The sequence below is a fragment of the Gossypium arboreum genome, chromosome 7 (assembly GCF_025698485.1).
Source record: "Gossypium arboreum isolate Shixiya-1 chromosome 7, ASM2569848v2, whole genome shotgun sequence".
NCBI lineage: Eukaryota > Viridiplantae > Streptophyta > Magnoliopsida > Malvales > Malvaceae > Gossypium > Gossypium arboreum.
Genome location: NC_069076.1, coordinates 86172541 through 86189290, shown reverse-complemented (window position 1 = coordinate 86189290; position 16750 = coordinate 86172541). Strand labels below are relative to the sequence as shown.

The window sequence follows — 16750 nt, the reverse complement described above, 5'->3', positions numbered from 1 at the left end:
ACTAATTTGTATGGTAATTTGCATATGAGAAATGGGTGGAAAAAAGAAAAATGTTACAACGAAAATATCTTGTTGATATACAAGCAAGAAAAATATAAGGCAAGGAATTAATCCAAATATCTTCATGTTGATATAGAAGCAAGAAATTCCCGCTTAAGTGGAAGATTTAGATTTTACGTTTTTAAGTTCGAGACTTATCATATATAGTTATGTTTAGTTTAATTAATCATAACTTGTTAGCTTTAGTTTGAATTGTATAAATTTTTAGTCCATTTATGTTGTAATAATTTTTGAATTGTATTAGTTTTTAGTTTGATTGTATTGTAATAGTTTGATTCTACTGGATGGTTACTCGAACAATCCATTTTATAATAATTTAATGCTTGTTACAATTAAAAACATAAATTTCCTTAAAATTGCATGAAAATGAATTACCAATCCATTTTATAATAGTTTGATTCTACTTGAACTTGTATTTATAATGTATTGTCCTTATTACAATTTAAAACATAAATTTCCTTAAAATGCATGAAAATGAATTACCAATCATACTTTTTAATCTAAAATCTAAGATTTTCGTAGTCTAGTTCTACGTAAATAAACGAAAACAATAATTATTTCAAAAATATTTTTATAAATGATGAAAATTAAATTTGTAACCTCTAAAAATATATTTAAATTAAATAATGAAAGTAATTTTCTATAATCTATAATTAGTATAAAATACGAGTTTGGAAAATTTTTAAACTTACAAAAATATCTTTTATTTTTAATCATATTACTAAATTCACATTTAAAAATAATTATAATATTTAATTTAAAATTATTAATTTAAAAATTAAAATAAAATAAAAGTCGTGATAATTATATATTTAAAATAATTATAATTTAATAAAAGTTGTAATAATTGCATATTTACAAATTAATTAAAATAAAAATCTAAATAATTGATTATTCTAACCAATTCAGTTAATTGAATAAAATAAGAAATCACCATTTCGATTCGGTTTTCTTAAATATTGAGTATCATAATTAGGAAATTATTAAAATCAAACATTTTAGTACGTTTTACGAATTGCCGTTAACGCCACAACAATTTAAATTCCGTCATCGCCCTTCAACACCCTTTATTTTGAAATTTCAACTCAACAAGTGAAAAGGAAGGCAGAATTCCAAATCGCGAAAGCACGCGGCGGCTGCGTTTTCTGCACTTCCCGTTAAATCCAAGATTTGGGTAGTTTAACAGTTAAACGCGGGTGAAAAGGACTGATCCATGCGTCAAGCTCTTATTGGTTTTTTGTTCCCCGATTCTAAGACGTTGGTGTTACGGCTAGATTTAATCGGCACCCCCACAACACATCAACCGTAAAAAAGTTAAAAACAATAAAAAGAATTAAATACTAATAAATTAAAAAATGACGTGTCCCCTGTTTTTCATTTATTATTCATAAAATCTGTTCTTCTCCCACTCTCTTCTTCAATTCAGTTCTTTCTCTTCACAAATTTCCTCTCCCTTTAGGTTTCCTTTCCTTTGCTTCCAAATCAAACAGCTGAGGCCTCTTAGGTACGTTTTTATTTCTTTCCTTCAATTCGTTGCTCTTTAAACTGAGATTTTCCTTGTTTTTTGTTGTTGTTGTTGTTGTTGGTTTTTTTTTAATACATATTTTTTGAATGCGGATTTGGTAGTGTTGGTAAGCTTTCTCTCGTTTGATTGGTGAGAAATGTGAGGAGAAGAAGAGAACATTTCATTTTAGTTTATAAGAATTAAAAAAGGCTGTTTCAGTTTTTTTTTTCCTTCAAAATTTTGGATATTTTCGCGAGAGACTTTAAGAATTGAGATTTGTATTATTTTGTGTTATCCTTCTATATTTTCTCGGCAGCCAAACAAGGGAATAATTCTGATAAATCAATTTGGATAACTGTTTTTAGGTGTGTTTGGTGGAGGTTGTTTTAATTAGTTTCTAGATTTGTTTTTACTTCTAAATTTCTTCCTCATTTTTTGTCAAACGTAAAACAAGACATTCTGGAAATTTAATTTCGAGAGTGCTACAATTTGTTTATTTTATTTATGAAAATAAATTAAGAAAACACTGAAGTCCTTAGTCATTGCTGCAGAGTTTTTGATTGGAGATCTCATACGTGTTTTATTACAGCCCCTGTTTGTATGCTCTGAAGATTGATAGTGATGATGATGGTGACAGTATTGGCAGTGCTGATGCTGATAAATGAGGATGATGAAGAGATTTACTAGTTTTAGGTGTTGATTGATTTTCTGAAAGGGGATTGACTGCTATATGGTTTTCTTTTTTTTGGTAAGCACAGTTTTGCATTTGAAGCAGATGGGTTGAAAGGGTTTGATAGTTTAGATTTCAGAGTAATATGGCTATTGCTGGTCTACACAACGTTTCTGTGCTTGAAAATTCTTTCCTAAGGGAGTCTCAGTCTCAAGCATCAAGAAGGCGGGGAAATGGTAGTACCCGGCCATCCTCACTCCTGCAGATGTGGCGGGAGTTTGAGGATGAGCATGTGGTGAGTCATGCACAAGAGAGAACCAATGAAAGAATGCTCCAACAGAGGAGTAATGACCTTCCCATGACTGATCTTTCTGATAGTCGACGTAGTGAACATAGTGGTGTTTCAGAGGATGTGAGTGTGAGTGTGAGTGAGAATGAGTTTGTACAATGGTTACCAGATCGATTTGGATTGCAGAATGGGAGTGAGGATTCAAGTAATTTTGATTGTGAACATTCATCTGATTTGGGGGAAGTTGAAAGGGAAAGGGTAAGACAAATATTTCAGGAGTGGATGAACAGTGGTGGAAGGGGATGTACTTCAAATGTTTCAGGTAGAAACAATAGTTCAAGGGCCCAGTGGCTGGGTGAAACTGAGCAGGAGAGAGTCAGAATTATAAGGGAGTGGGTGCAAATGAATAGCCAGCAGAGAGGTTCTCTTACGGACAGTAGAGAAGAGCAAGCTGCTGATGCTGGTGGTCAAATAGAACGACTTCTTGATGGTTTGGTGGTTAACCAGAATGCAGGCCGGACCGAGCATGTGCATAGGGGCATTCGAAAATTATGTGGCCGACAGGCCCTGCTTGATATGCTTAAAAAAGCTGAGAGAGAGAGGCAAACAGAACTTCAGAGGTTGTTGGAGCATCGGGCTGTATCAAATTTTGCCCATCGCAACCGAATTCAGGTAGATGCATTAAATGCTGAACTATTTTTCATTTGTCGTGGTTGTCTTTAATTTTTCACATTTTTTGTGTACGTTCTTCCAAAATTTCAAACAAAAAGAAAACTTTATTTATGTTAGATGATAATTTGGTAGTTAGTCTTTATAAATTGTCATCTGTAGTTGATTTGTAATTTGCATAATTTTGAGCTATTAAACTTTTCTCAAGAACGAAGGAACAATGTATATGCTATGAGACTGTTGATTGCCTCAATTATATCAGTGGCTTAACTCAACCTTTACGTGTAATACATACCCTAAAAAGAGTATTAGATGTGTAATTATGGATTTATATCTTTCCTGTTAAAATTCTTTAAATAACTTCTTTGCAATTACATGCGTAGGAAAGAGAGAGTCTGTATAACATAATACTAACTAGGGCAGATGTTGAATGAAAAAAAAAAAAAAGAATACTATTACTTTGAACTAAGAGACAACTTCTGATTTTGTCTAATTATGATATGGTAGCATGCCTGTTCCAACTACTTTGCCTCTTTATCTTCTTATTATTCTTGATGTTACTGTTTTTAGCTTGTAACCTGTTCTGGAAATTAGAGCAATTAGGCTAACTATTGAATGCTGTCATTGGCTGCTAAAAAGGTCGTTAGAAATTTTAAAAAGGTTTATGGTTCTTCTATATGTTTCATTTGTTTGAAGGCAACAGTAGTTTAGCTTAGCTTAGCTTGGCATTGGTATCTGGCTTAAAGCTTTCCTAGTATAAACTATTAACTTTTTTGAGTGTTCTACCATCTTGATGGTTACATTTCTAGATGCGGACTGGTTTTACTGGCATTAAATTTTCTCAGTTATCTTCCCTTTTTCTTTTTTTCTTTTTTCAGTCTTTATTAAGGGGTAGATTCTTGAGAAATGACAGAATGGTTGAAGGTGACAGATCTATTTCTATTGCAGCCAGTGAATTGGGCTTATTAAGACAAAAACAGACTGTATCTGGTCTAAGGTACTTATTTCTTCTATTTATATAATAGCAATGTGCGTGTGTATATATTTTATTCTACAAAGTTCATCTTATGATATATTCTGAGAGAATTCCACTATTTTCATGTAAACATCTTTAATAATATTGGACCTAATTCGTGAAAAACTTTAAGCAAAGGGAACTTGTACTGTTTAGTAAATTGAATGCATTCAGTTCCGCATTCGATGCTTCAAAAATTGAAACAAGGGATTTAGATCTGTAATTTAATTTGTCAGTGGAAGCTTAAAAATAATGTCCCAATGATTTAACTCAAATAACTCACCAAGATTCTGGTCTGCAGAAAGGAACTGTTTGGTAACATTGAAGTTGCGGAAATTAGTGATATTATCCATGAAAGAGTTTGGGAATGTTAATGCCACTTTGGACGTGTCTTCACAGTTCAGTCTATTATTAAGGTTATCAGATGAAGAGGTTTAGTGACATATGATACGTTGTTATGGTTGCTTGATTGATGCCTGGAGATCATTGTTTCAGCTTTCAGGGCACCCCAGCTAGAAACACTGGACCAGATCTTGACACTGCAAATTTAGACATTTTGGTTGGTTGGCTGGCCTATGTAGGACCTTTTACACACTCATTTTGTAATTCATCTTGTGTCCTAGACTTCAGAGGCCATAGGGCAAGTCTCCTTATTTCTGGGTGTATACGATACTAACATACTTCATTTGGTTCAAGTATTATTCTGAGTAGAGTGATGTTGCACATTTTATCTGTACAGGGTTGAATTGTAGATTGGACTTTTATAGGTGTTTTTTCCAAATCATTTTATTGATTGTTAGACTTAGTATTGGCCTTCTAGTTATTATCAGCCGTGGCTACTAATATTGAGGATCTTCTGCCAATGAAAGGTTAGGTTTGATAAATTAGAAAATTTTGCTTGTCACAGCCCCCACCCCCTCTTTGAAATAGCTTGAATAGAGGACATTTTTTGGACACTCAATTATAGGAAATTCATAAAGGATGATCACAACTGAATTAGTTAATAACTTTCTAGTCTTGTCTGTTTTATTTACATTATGCCATTTTCACCTTTTGGTTGTAACATTTTGCAAACCGCACCTATGTATCAGGGAAGGTTTTTTATCCCGACTGGATAATTCGTGTTCTGGTCCTGCTAGCAGTAATCGTTCAGATAGACCATCTAACGCTGACAGTGATGGGAATAGAAGTGAAGAAAACCGAGTAAATAATACACATGATGCAATAGATGGATTAAATGACCGATCTGAATATGAGAATGAGGAAACTGATAATGGGAGGTGTGTGATTGGTACAGCTGATTTAGAGGTTGAAACTGAAGTAAGTCAGCAAGCAACTTCTGCTTGTTTAGAAGATCAGCAGGAACAAGTTTTTGAGAGTGTATTCAGTATCTGGCAGGGGTCGGCCAGTGTTGAGTCTAATGAAAGCAGATATGATATTGGACAAGTCTTTGATGGGCCCAGGGAAGAAAGTCTTGCTGATGAGTCGTCCCTTGAAACTTTGCAGAATGAAGCTGGAGGACAAAGTTGTCTACAAGAATCTGGTGAAGTATCTTATGAACGTTCTTTCCAAGATGGTGAGAGAAGTAGGACCTCTTGGTTAACGAATATTGTACAAAATGTAGAAAGGGTTCCTGTTGATCATATTGATGGCCAAGAACCTGCTTCTCAAGCTGAACAATGGCAGGAAGAGGATCAGGAAACTGAGGATGCAGACTGGCAGGAAGCTAGTGTGGACCATAACGAGTTGATGGATGGTCGTAATGAAGAAGCCTCTGACATGAATCATGAGGACGGTGAGAGTGAAAATGGAGGTTATGATGATATGCAAGAAGCTCCTGATGCACAACGTGAGGATGGTGGCTTGCACGACACTAGACAAAATTGGTTTGAAGGGTCTTACAATCTACAAGCTGCCACCATTGGAAGAACAGACACATTTTATCTTCCTGATGATGACAACTTACACAATACTGAACTGAGGGAACTCTTAAGCAGGTCTGAATTATATAACTTTGGGTTTATGTATTTCATTTTTTTAATTAGTATTTTCTGAGTTATTTTTAATGTTGTAGGAGAAGTGTGTCTACCCTTCTTCGTAGTGGTTTTCGTGAGAGCCTTGACCAATTGATACAATCATACGTGGAAAGGCAAAATCATGCATCTATTGACTGGGATCTGAATGAAGCAGCTCCTACTCCTGAATCCCTTGAACAAGATATAGAACAGCAAAGCAGGGATCAGAATGAGGGTCAGAGTTCTCCAATTGCTCCTCCTTCACCCAGGATGCCATCTACGCAGCCACTCTGGGACCAGGATTCTCACATCTATAATTGGCAACCACATGATGGGCATCAGCGCTTTGCCATCGTACGTGCTTTCTTCTTGCTCGCAACTTGATTCTATCCCTGATTATCTTTTGAGAAGTTGATTAATCAACTATCTGTGAAATTTTTTCTTTTTAATAGATACTTGGAATCAATGGTTTACTAAAAAAAATATTTTATTTTTTGTTATTTAATTTAAAACTGCTGTTTGATATTGCTGACTCAGTGATCTCATGACAATTATGCCTTTGTGGAAATTAGTGTTAGGCTTCAACAAGTGTAATTGTTAAAATCGGCTAGACCCACCCAAACAATACATGCTTTTGGATAGTCAAACTGCAATATGCTTCTTCTTTTGGATTTAGCCAAACTGCAAAATACTTATTGCTATCTTTGGGTCGCAGAACAGTTTCAGTTTGTGCTTCATTTGCAATTCACTGAATGCCAGTATTTACTTGACTTCCATTGGTTTTTTTTTTAAATTTTTTTTGGGGGGGAGGGGGGGGGGGAATTATTTGAGCTTAAATCAGTTCAACTACAAACCCTTTGGTCTCGTGATTGAGTTTGTGCTGCTAATTTTGTGCAGGAGTGGGAGATAATTAACGATTTGAGGGTCGACATGACAAGACTGCAGCAAAGAATGAATAACATGCAGAGGATGCTGGAGGCCTGCATGGATATGCAACTTGAGTTACAGAGGTCAATAAGACAAGAGGTTTCTGCTGCCCTGAACCGGTCAGCTGGTTCACAAGGTTCTTTTATTTCTTCATCCCTAAATACTAGCACATCTGCACATTTGTGTCATAATTCCTTCAGGTTTATTCAGGGAAAGTGAATTTCCCTTGCTCCTGACTCGAGGCTCTTTCTCTCCTGATTATTGTTTATTGTCATATCCTCAGCAAGCTATGTGTCCTGATTTGTCCCGTTCACTGTTTAAGCCATCAAGATGGAAAAAATTTCCAACACCCACAAATTAGTTATTGTTGATGTTCTAACCGTACGTTCTTTGCTCTATAATTGAGGCTTTTTCTCATCTTTGTTGATCATTGTGGTATTCCTCTGTAGGTATGATTGATGATGACTTGCCTAAGGATGCATCATCTAACTGGGATAATGTTCGGAAAGGAATTTGCTGTATATGCTGCGAAAGCAATATCGATTCATTACTATACAGGTAAATCTAATCTCATACATAAATTTTCGTATTGATTTTTGAGGCCTCAACATTTCTGTTATCATATTATTATTATAGATGTGGACACATGTGCACATGCTCAAACTGCGCCACTGAGTTGGCTCATGGTGGAGGGAAGTGTCCGATGTGTCATGCACCAGTAGTTGAGGTCATCCGTGCTTACTCAATCCATTAATAAAAGTGAAAGAAGAAAAGAATCTGGATCAACAATTATAGAATCTTTCATCCTCGCCATCTCCAGGTATCTTCTTTTTTTTACCCTATTCTTGAATTTCCCCCCAGTGATTTGACGATGTACAGTACATAAACTATGTGTATGATTGAGAACAAAACATGCCATCTTTGATTCGTGTGATGAATATTTCTGGTTATAAGATTTAGATAACCGATTCTGCGCTCCAGAAAAGACCCTTTGCCATGTCTTCTTCCTTTTTAAATTTCATTAAAATTAGACACGGGTGAACAAACCAAGTAAACCCGATAAGTTGGTTTATTGAATTAGTTGAATCAGTTTCCTCAATTTATTTGGTTTGAATATGAAAGTCAAATAAATCAATTTGTTTTTTAAATAATAAATATTCAATCTCCAATCCAATATTCAAGTACTCTATGAAACTTGACTCAAAATATATTCACCCAAAATATAAAATATAAACTCAAATAATTAAATACCTAAATAAATAATCCAACCTAATCAAGATTTTTGGAAGTCGAATTGGTCAAATCTATCAGCTCAAGATCTGATCAATTCGGTTAGTTTGACTAGTTTAATTGGTTTTTAAATAAATTTTTTTTCTAAAATAAAATAGAATAAATAATAAATGATGATCAATTCGGTTAGTTTGACTAGTTTAATTGGTTTTAAATAAATTTTTTTCTAAAATAAAATAGAATAAATAATAAATGATGTTATAACTTGAAAGCCCACCTTTTGATTCGGATTCCTTAAGATACTTAGAAGTGGGAACTCTAAGCAATATCAATTTTCCTTCTCAATATTCATTTCCCTTTCATTCTAGTAAACAAATTGGTACTCTAAGCAACAAAAAATCATGAAGAGATTCGGAAGAGCTATAGAGAAGAAATCGAGACCCGCGACTGCAAAGGAGAAAATAATTGTATAAAACTCAAAAATTTATTATGTACTGATTTGCAGGAAATGAGAACTTAGAATGCAAGGGCCTTTGTTATTTTTTCAGGAACCCGACAGTGAGTACTCTTGAATTTTTATTTATTTATTTGGGCTTTCTAAACCTTTAAAAAATTAGGTCAACATAAAAGCTTTTTTTTCATTTTGGCCCAGGTTGTTTTAGCCCAAAATATACAAGAATGGTTCGACATCGATCCATCCGGACAGCGGTTCATGGTCTAATCGCGATTTTTAGTGCTTCATGATCCATCTGGTTTCTTTTTTACATTACACTCAATGAATATACTGATCGATTCTTGATTCAACTAGTTCAATTGGCTCAACTGGTTCAATTCTAAAACCCATCAATTTAAAAAAAGTGTTTTGAATTTAAGTTTATATATTTATATATATATATATATATTGATATTTCATATTTTATATTCCATTTATTTAGATCATGCATGTCAAGTTTATAGTAATTTTTTAACCATTTATTTTATGTTAAAACTTTCAACCATTAAATATTTATTAATGTTGTAATTTTTTAACCATTTATTTTATGTTAAAACTTTCAACCATTAAATATTTATTAATGTTGACATTATTTTAGATCAATATGATAAATATTTTATATCAATTTAAATTTTACATACATGACAAATATAATTATATTGATAAATTTAATAATTATATGAATAAAATATCATGTGAAATCATATTAACTTAATGAAAAACATCCACCTGCATTTTTTGTTTTTGGACCCTTAGATCAAGTGGTAAAATTAAAACATGGCTGGCTTTAATTAACTTCATAAAGCATCATTGCCTCCACCTTCAACAATACCACAATTACAACCCCAAATTAAATCTGAATTATGCTACAAGGCAATAATATAGGTATATAAAGAAGATTAAATACGTTCATCATTAAGAAGGTGGAGATGATTGATGAGTAGGCCCAAAGCTTTATGTACTATAACATTTTTTTGGCATTCCATTAACGCTTTCATTTATTTATTTTCACTTCTCGTCTTTACTTTGGGCATATTCTGAGCTTATTTTATCTGCAATGAATCCAAAAAGGAGTTGTAATTCTGGGGGTAAATTGAATATTTCATGGAAAAACAGTAAATAAAAGTAAGTTCAACTTTGACTGTTCATGGAAGAATAAGAATGAGATTATATTGCTAAAGGAAGATGGAGAAGGACAATCATGTGATTTAAGAAAATTTTACAGAAAGAAAATCCAAAAGGTGATAGTCAATTGATTTAGTATAGAGGTCAAAAAGAATGTTTTAGTATAGATTTAAACCATGGAAAGACCATAATTTTGTTGGAGAGAAATCGCTTATGGTTTTAAGGAAGGAAACAGAAAAATAGCACAAGATAAATAAATAAAAAAGAGTGTTACTTTTATAGGAGATTGAATGAAGATTCTTTTGTTAAATTTAATAGCATGGCATTTCGAAATAAAAATAACACTCATTAAATAGTTGGCGTGATGTTATAATTAATCTAAATTTGATGAAAGTATTCAAATAGTATTAATAATTAGATTTACATTTTAAAATTAAAAATCTAAATTCTTTAAAATAAAAATAGTATGATTAAATTCTAAATAGAACAAGAGTACAATGACCCAAAGTATTTTTTAATCATATATATATATATATAGGAAGGGATCCATTACACGGTGTAAAACTTAAAAGTAGTTTTACATCATTTCATAACTTTTTATACTATCAATATTTTGACAATCCCGGTTGAATTTATCAAAATATTTATACTTGTTATGCATGTAAATTTTTAATTGATCCGATACCTTTATCATATCGATTTAAAATATTATCTATCTTAACATTTGAAAGTTTTTTAACACAAAATAAATAGTTAAATTGTTAAAAATGTTAATAGTATAAAAAGTCATGGACGACTATAAAACCACTTAAGTTTTACACTATTATAAACGCCCTTCAATTGACTGGCTTAAAATTTCAATATAGAGAAAGATCCATTATAGTGGGATCTCATTAGATCCAAAAGAAATCTAAGGCTGAAATTGATCATTCTGCATTGGATTTTTGGGAAAAGTGTAGTAAAATGTTGAAAAATGTGTGGCAACCTTTTAACCTAATAACAAGTTGCCATCCGTTCACCTCAACCAGCCAAATAGACACTCCAAGAATCACCTATTAAAGTCACCTTGTAATGCTAACAAAAAATGACCAACAAAATTAACACTAATAAAACAATCCAATGAAAATAAAAACTAGCAACTACAACCTTAAAAAAACCTCTATACTTGACTGTTCCACTAAGTTCACCAAAAACAATTAGAATACTAAACAAATTAAAGCAGTTTACTGCAAGTATACAAGTCGAGTTGTAATATTTGTGTACAATAGGACATAAAGTATTTCGAGGATCGAATCCAAAGGATTGAAAGGAAAAATGTGATCCTCAAGAAGATAATGAGCAAAGGAACTAATAACCAAATTAAGTCGAGAATTATTAATGCAACCGAATAGAAATTGTATTAAAACTAATTCTAAATTAACAAGTGAAGACACTAATCTAACCCTCTTCCTCACTATAAATGATGTAAATGGTTGAAACGATGGTCGATTGATTCGATAATCACTAACTAAGCTAATAAACATATCCTGATTATATTTTTTGCAACTCCCAACTAGGAATCTCCTCTAGGCCTTATCCTAAATTAGGAATTGCCACATAAGATCTTCTCTTGGTTTCACCTAGGCATGTTGATCTGTTTTTGGTCTTACTACTCGGTACAATCATACCAAATTCTTACTCAATAAATTCTATTCTCGATCTCATTTATCTAGATCTTCCACTAAAGATGTCAATTATAGTGTATTAAATATTTTGATATAATTGAACAACCAATTAATCAAACATAGATATCAACCTAGCTAAACAATCAACTCATCAATCAACCATTAAGAAAATTTCAACACATAATAAAGCTCAATAAAAAAATAAACATTTTATTAAAAAAGTGGTAAACAAAATGTAAAAGAAAGAGTTGAGAAATGCTCATTCATAAATGTCAATCACATGTAGTGCAAGAGCTTGAATGTTTTCCATTTACAAAGTTTCCAATAAGAGTGAAAAAAGATCTATAACAAAACAATGTTATGCTAATAGCAAACTAGAGAAAACCTAAACCTACTAGCTGAGAAAAATCTATCAAAATGAGCTAATTTGTGTAAAAAAAGTCTATTAATATGCTAGAAAAATAGTTTATATAGTAACAAACTAAAAGACTATTTTGCCCCTACTAAAAATCCCCTTCACAAAGTCTAAGGGCCTAAAATGACACCAAAATGCCTTTTAAAATTTATTTTAGATCTGAGCAGTTTTGACTACATTGTCACGATTGTGAAAATTCGTCATCGCAATAATAGCTTGTGGTCGTGACAATAGAGTCTCTATTCTAAGCTTCATTCCAAACAGTGGAGGTGTCGTCACGACTGTGGTAATTCATCATCGCAACAATGTTTGTTTTTGCACGGTTTTCCATACTTTTTGAGTGCCTAATCATGCCATGATTCGTAGGGACCTATAATGCCATTTTCACACAAGTAAGCTCACATTTAAAAGGACATAATGTTAATATTCAATATATATGTAAAAATACTTTAAAAAATTATATTTATTTCAACTCCTACTAATTATGCAAAATCATACAAAATGACTATAAATGCAACCTGAAAACAAGCTCATAAAGTGAGAAAATGACCTAATTGACCATATTAATTTAGGATGCATCAAATTCCCTCACACTTAAGTCTTTGCTTGTCCTCAAGCAAATAACACACACAACATGCAAAGGACGAACCTTAAATTGTATTTTTTACTAGAACATATTATAATTGACCATTGAACAAACAAATAGGAGACTTCAAATGCAAGTCGAGATTAATCACTAGTTAATTCAAACTCTCTAAGAAAAACTAATCTCAGTTCAAAAAGTTAAAAGACCAATGGAATAGAGGAAAATTGCATGCTCGTGTACTCGTTTGTGTTAATCCATTAAAACACATGAAATAGAAGCATTATGCATAATCAAACACAAATCACAAGTTTTCATTCATTCAAACATGAACATTCATGAAAGTCATATAATAGAGGCGTCTAAGTCACATTGGGACTTCTCGGCTTGTAACGCTCAGAGGCTTGGGATGACTCGTAATAAAAAAAGATTAAATCAAAAGGTTCCAAGCACCAAAAATAGTTAAGAACATGACATTATTCCCATTTCTCCCTCGATTTATCAATAAAGCTCACCACATTTTCTCTCATTTTCTAACCTTCCTTTTATATCCCAAAATAGTAGGACAAATTTCAACTGCAATAAGTATGAAAGCTAGAAAGTGCATTAGGAAAGAAAAGAGCATTTGTTTAAGCTTGAGGAATTTTTTAACAAATTAAACACATCTTAGTGATTCTTTCTTTTCCCCCGAAATGCTTTCCCAATCAATGCTTTTATTTCTCTCACTATGCTTTTTAACCTTCACTATGCTTTTGTTCTCTCATAATTTCTCATTTAAGCACTTAACAAACAAGAGTTTACACTCATCATGTAACACCCCTAACCCGTATCCATCGCCGGAACAGGGTTACGAAACATTACCGAAGTTTACAGATCAATAAAAATATATTTCATATAATATAACATTCATGTCAGAAACCAATCGGAATCAAAATACGAGCCCTCGGGGCCCAAAATACTTGTTAGAAACAAGTCAGGACTAAATCGAGTACTCAAAGAATTTTTCAGAATTATTTAAAATTTTCAACACTGTAGAGGTCACACGACCGTGTAACTCACACGATCAGGAGATACGCATGTGTCTCAAGCCATGTGGGCATTCGAAATAGGGACACAAGGCCTTGTCCAGCCCGTATCGTACTCGTGTAACTCTCTAACTTGGGTCACACGGCCCAGCCACACGCCCGTATGCTAGGCCGTGTGATCATATTGACTTGAGCAATTTAAAAGATACAGGCGACATACGACTGTGTCACTTGACTCTGTGTCACACGAGCGTGTCTCTGCCCGTGTGGACGAAAATAGGTCATTTTCTAAGCCACTTTTCTCACCCAAGTTGACACCAACCTAACCTCATCAAATTATACATCAACAAGCCATAACAAGGCATTCAACATAAGCTAAAATCAAGTCTTCAACATTTATTATCACCACATACAACTATTAAACTCTTAGGCACTTCAAATGTCAACTTTAAAAAATATATATATCAACCAAGTATCCAACCTTACCTAATTAATTTATCTAACCAAGTTACCCAAGTTCACTATGACTCAATTACATACATATATATATCATTTATACTAATATATAAATTATACCTTAATTTCATACCAATATGAAAGTTGGTTATATAAACAAAATATTATTATTCATAATATTTACATAAGCTAAACTTTGACTAAGACAGTAAAAAAGCCTATACATGCCATATAAATCATATTGAACGTTTCAAAAACTACCGCGATAAGCTGGATAGTTGACTTGAGTGCTTATCCGTTCGTCCAACCTTCTGAAAATCTACAAAGACATTAAACAATACAAATAAGCTTAATGAAGCTTAGTAAGTTTGACGAGTTAAACAAAAATCTTACCGAACCTACTATAACATGTAAAATAAATAATATAATTTATGTCAATTCCTTGTCATTCATAATGTAACACCCCTAACGTATATCCGTCATTGGAACAGAGTTACAGAGCATTATCAAAATTTACAGATCAAATACAAACATTTCATATCACTTTACATTCTTATCAGAAATCAATCTCAAGTCAATCACATTATCCCTTATATGAGCCCTTGAGCCTCAAAATATACTGTCAAATCAATTCGGGACTAAATCGGGAACTCAGAGAATTTTTTGCAAAATTTCAAAATTTTTCAAGATACAGGGGATACACACCCGTGTGGTCAAGCCGTGTGGCTCACATGGCCAAATTACACGCCTGTGTCTTAGGCTGTGTAAGCATTCGAAATAGGGCACATAGTCGTGTCACAGCCCGCATTAGTACTTGTGTAACTCTCTAACTTAGGTCACATGGCCAAGTCACACGTCCGGGTCATGTAAACATAATATTTTGCATTAAATAGGTGCATGGGTCACATGGCCAAGTCGCATGCCCGTGTTCCAGGCTGTGTGAAAAATATTAAGCATTTTGCTTTGTATTTTAATGATTCAAGGGACATTCGGCCATATCACATGCCCATGTGCACACACAGCAGCGACATACGCTCGTGTCTCTGCCCGTGTGGACAAAATAAGGCCATTTCCTAGCCATATTTCTCACCCAAACTTGTCATCCACCTACAATAACACTTAAATACATTCTTGAACCAATATAAGACATTTGAATTAAGGCAAAACCAAGTTTTATGCATATTATATCATCATATATAACCAAGTATTCATACTTAATAATTTGATCACTTACATATATATATTCATATTTGTACCAACTATACCAACTCAAACCATGTTCCAATTTGCTTCTTAGTTAACCATCAATCAATTATACCAAGACACATATTAACCATAATAAGGCCATATACTATATATATATATATATATATATATATATATATATATATATATCGAATGTATCAAACATAAGCCATTCAAATGGCTAATCACAACAAAACATTGAAATGCCATCAATGGCCAAATTAACCTATACATGCCATTATACCAAGGTTGATTTAATAAATATACCGAAAAAAGGCGATTGATAGTGTGATGTGGCTCCAACCAACTTCTAACCTTTACGAGCTTCCGGGTTACTATAAAACAGAGGAAATAAAACAAAGTAAGTATTACAGGAAATTAACTTACCATTTATTTCACATTTAAGGTAAACCATTTATTTCACATTTAAGGTAAACTAACTAAACATACTCAAACCAATTTGGTCAATTGCCTAAACACATATCCTCATCAAGCATGTTAGCCATGTAATTCACATAAATACCAAGAAACATGAACGAGCTCATCAATATTAAACTTCCACATACATGTATTTATCACTTCAAGTATCCGTGAACATGTACATATCATATCTTTGTATTTCAAGTATTTATCATAGTAATTCATCTTAAATTCATATCATCTCATATCAGAACTTTACCTGTTAAATAATTTAAAATATCGAATGATACAAGGGTAGTACACATGAAGTGTACGAATCTGAAATCCGTCAATTCATATTTGGGAGTGCTCATTTGAGCACATAATCGGGAAGCCCTCTCTCAAGCCATATAACAAGAAGTTCATGTGAGCCATGTAACGGGAAGCTTATTCGGGCTATATAACAGGAAGCTCATAAGAGTCATATTCAAGAAGCTCATGCGAGCCATTAATGGGTAGCTCTGAAGAGCCATTAATTAGAAAGTTCCAAATAGCCATATATCGGGAAGTTCAAGCAAACCATATCGGGAAGCTCCGGAGAGTCATATATTGAGATGCTCATAAGAGTTGTGGTGTGTCCACAACACATGCAGAATCACAACCAATTGGGATGCTTCGAAGAGTTATCAACGGGAAGCTCAAAAGAACTATATAACTGGAAGCTCAAAAGGGCCATATATCGGGATGCTCATGAGAGCTAATAACGGGACACTCTTTCCAGCTATGGTGTGTCCGCAACATATGTAGGACTACAACCAATTTGAAAACTCTGTATCCATCGAATCTCATTTATCCAAATGAGACTTATTATTTATCAGGTATTATCAGATATGTGATCAATTTCATACATATGACATTTATACAATTCACATAAACAACATTAAATTCAAACATATATATATACAA

General features: G+C 33.1%; 1 protein-coding gene across 3 annotated transcripts; it reads left to right on the top strand.

Annotated features, from left to right (window-relative positions):
• The first annotated feature begins 1065 nt into the window (after window positions 1-1065).
• On the top strand, window positions 1066-8134 carry LOC108454375 (uncharacterized). 3 transcript variants are annotated; one of them, XM_017752820.2, is made up of 8 exons: window positions 1066-1564; window positions 2154-3195; window positions 4071-4189; window positions 5299-6204; window positions 6282-6576; window positions 7120-7285; window positions 7599-7707; window positions 7786-8134. In XM_017752820.2, the coding sequence occupies exons 2-8, from the start codon at window positions 2380-2382 to the stop codon at window positions 7901-7903; spliced, it is 2529 nt and encodes an 842-aa protein (XP_017608309.1). In that variant the 5' UTR covers window positions 1066-1564; window positions 2154-2379; the 3' UTR covers window positions 7904-8134. The 3 variants fall into 3 exon arrangements, with proteins under 3 accessions (XP_017608309.1, XP_052886542.1, XP_017608317.1); XM_053030582.1 differs by having other exon boundaries at window positions 1075-1564; window positions 2323-3195; XM_017752828.2 differs by having other exon boundaries at window positions 1076-1564; window positions 2116-3195.
• Window positions 8135-16750: the final 8616 nt, after the last annotated feature.

Coding starts and splice junctions, on each gene's coding strand:
- LOC108454375 (XM_017752820.2), top strand. CDS start 2,380: ATGGCTATTGCTGGTCTACACAACGTTTCTGTGCTTGAAAATTCTTTC. Junction 7,286..7,598: donor CCGGTCAGCTGGTTCACAAG/GTTCTTTTATTT, acceptor ATTCCTCTGTAG/GTATGATTGATGATGACTTG. Junction 7,708..7,785: donor ATCGATTCATTACTATACAG/GTAAATCTAATC, acceptor TTATTATTATAG/ATGTGGACACATGTGCACAT.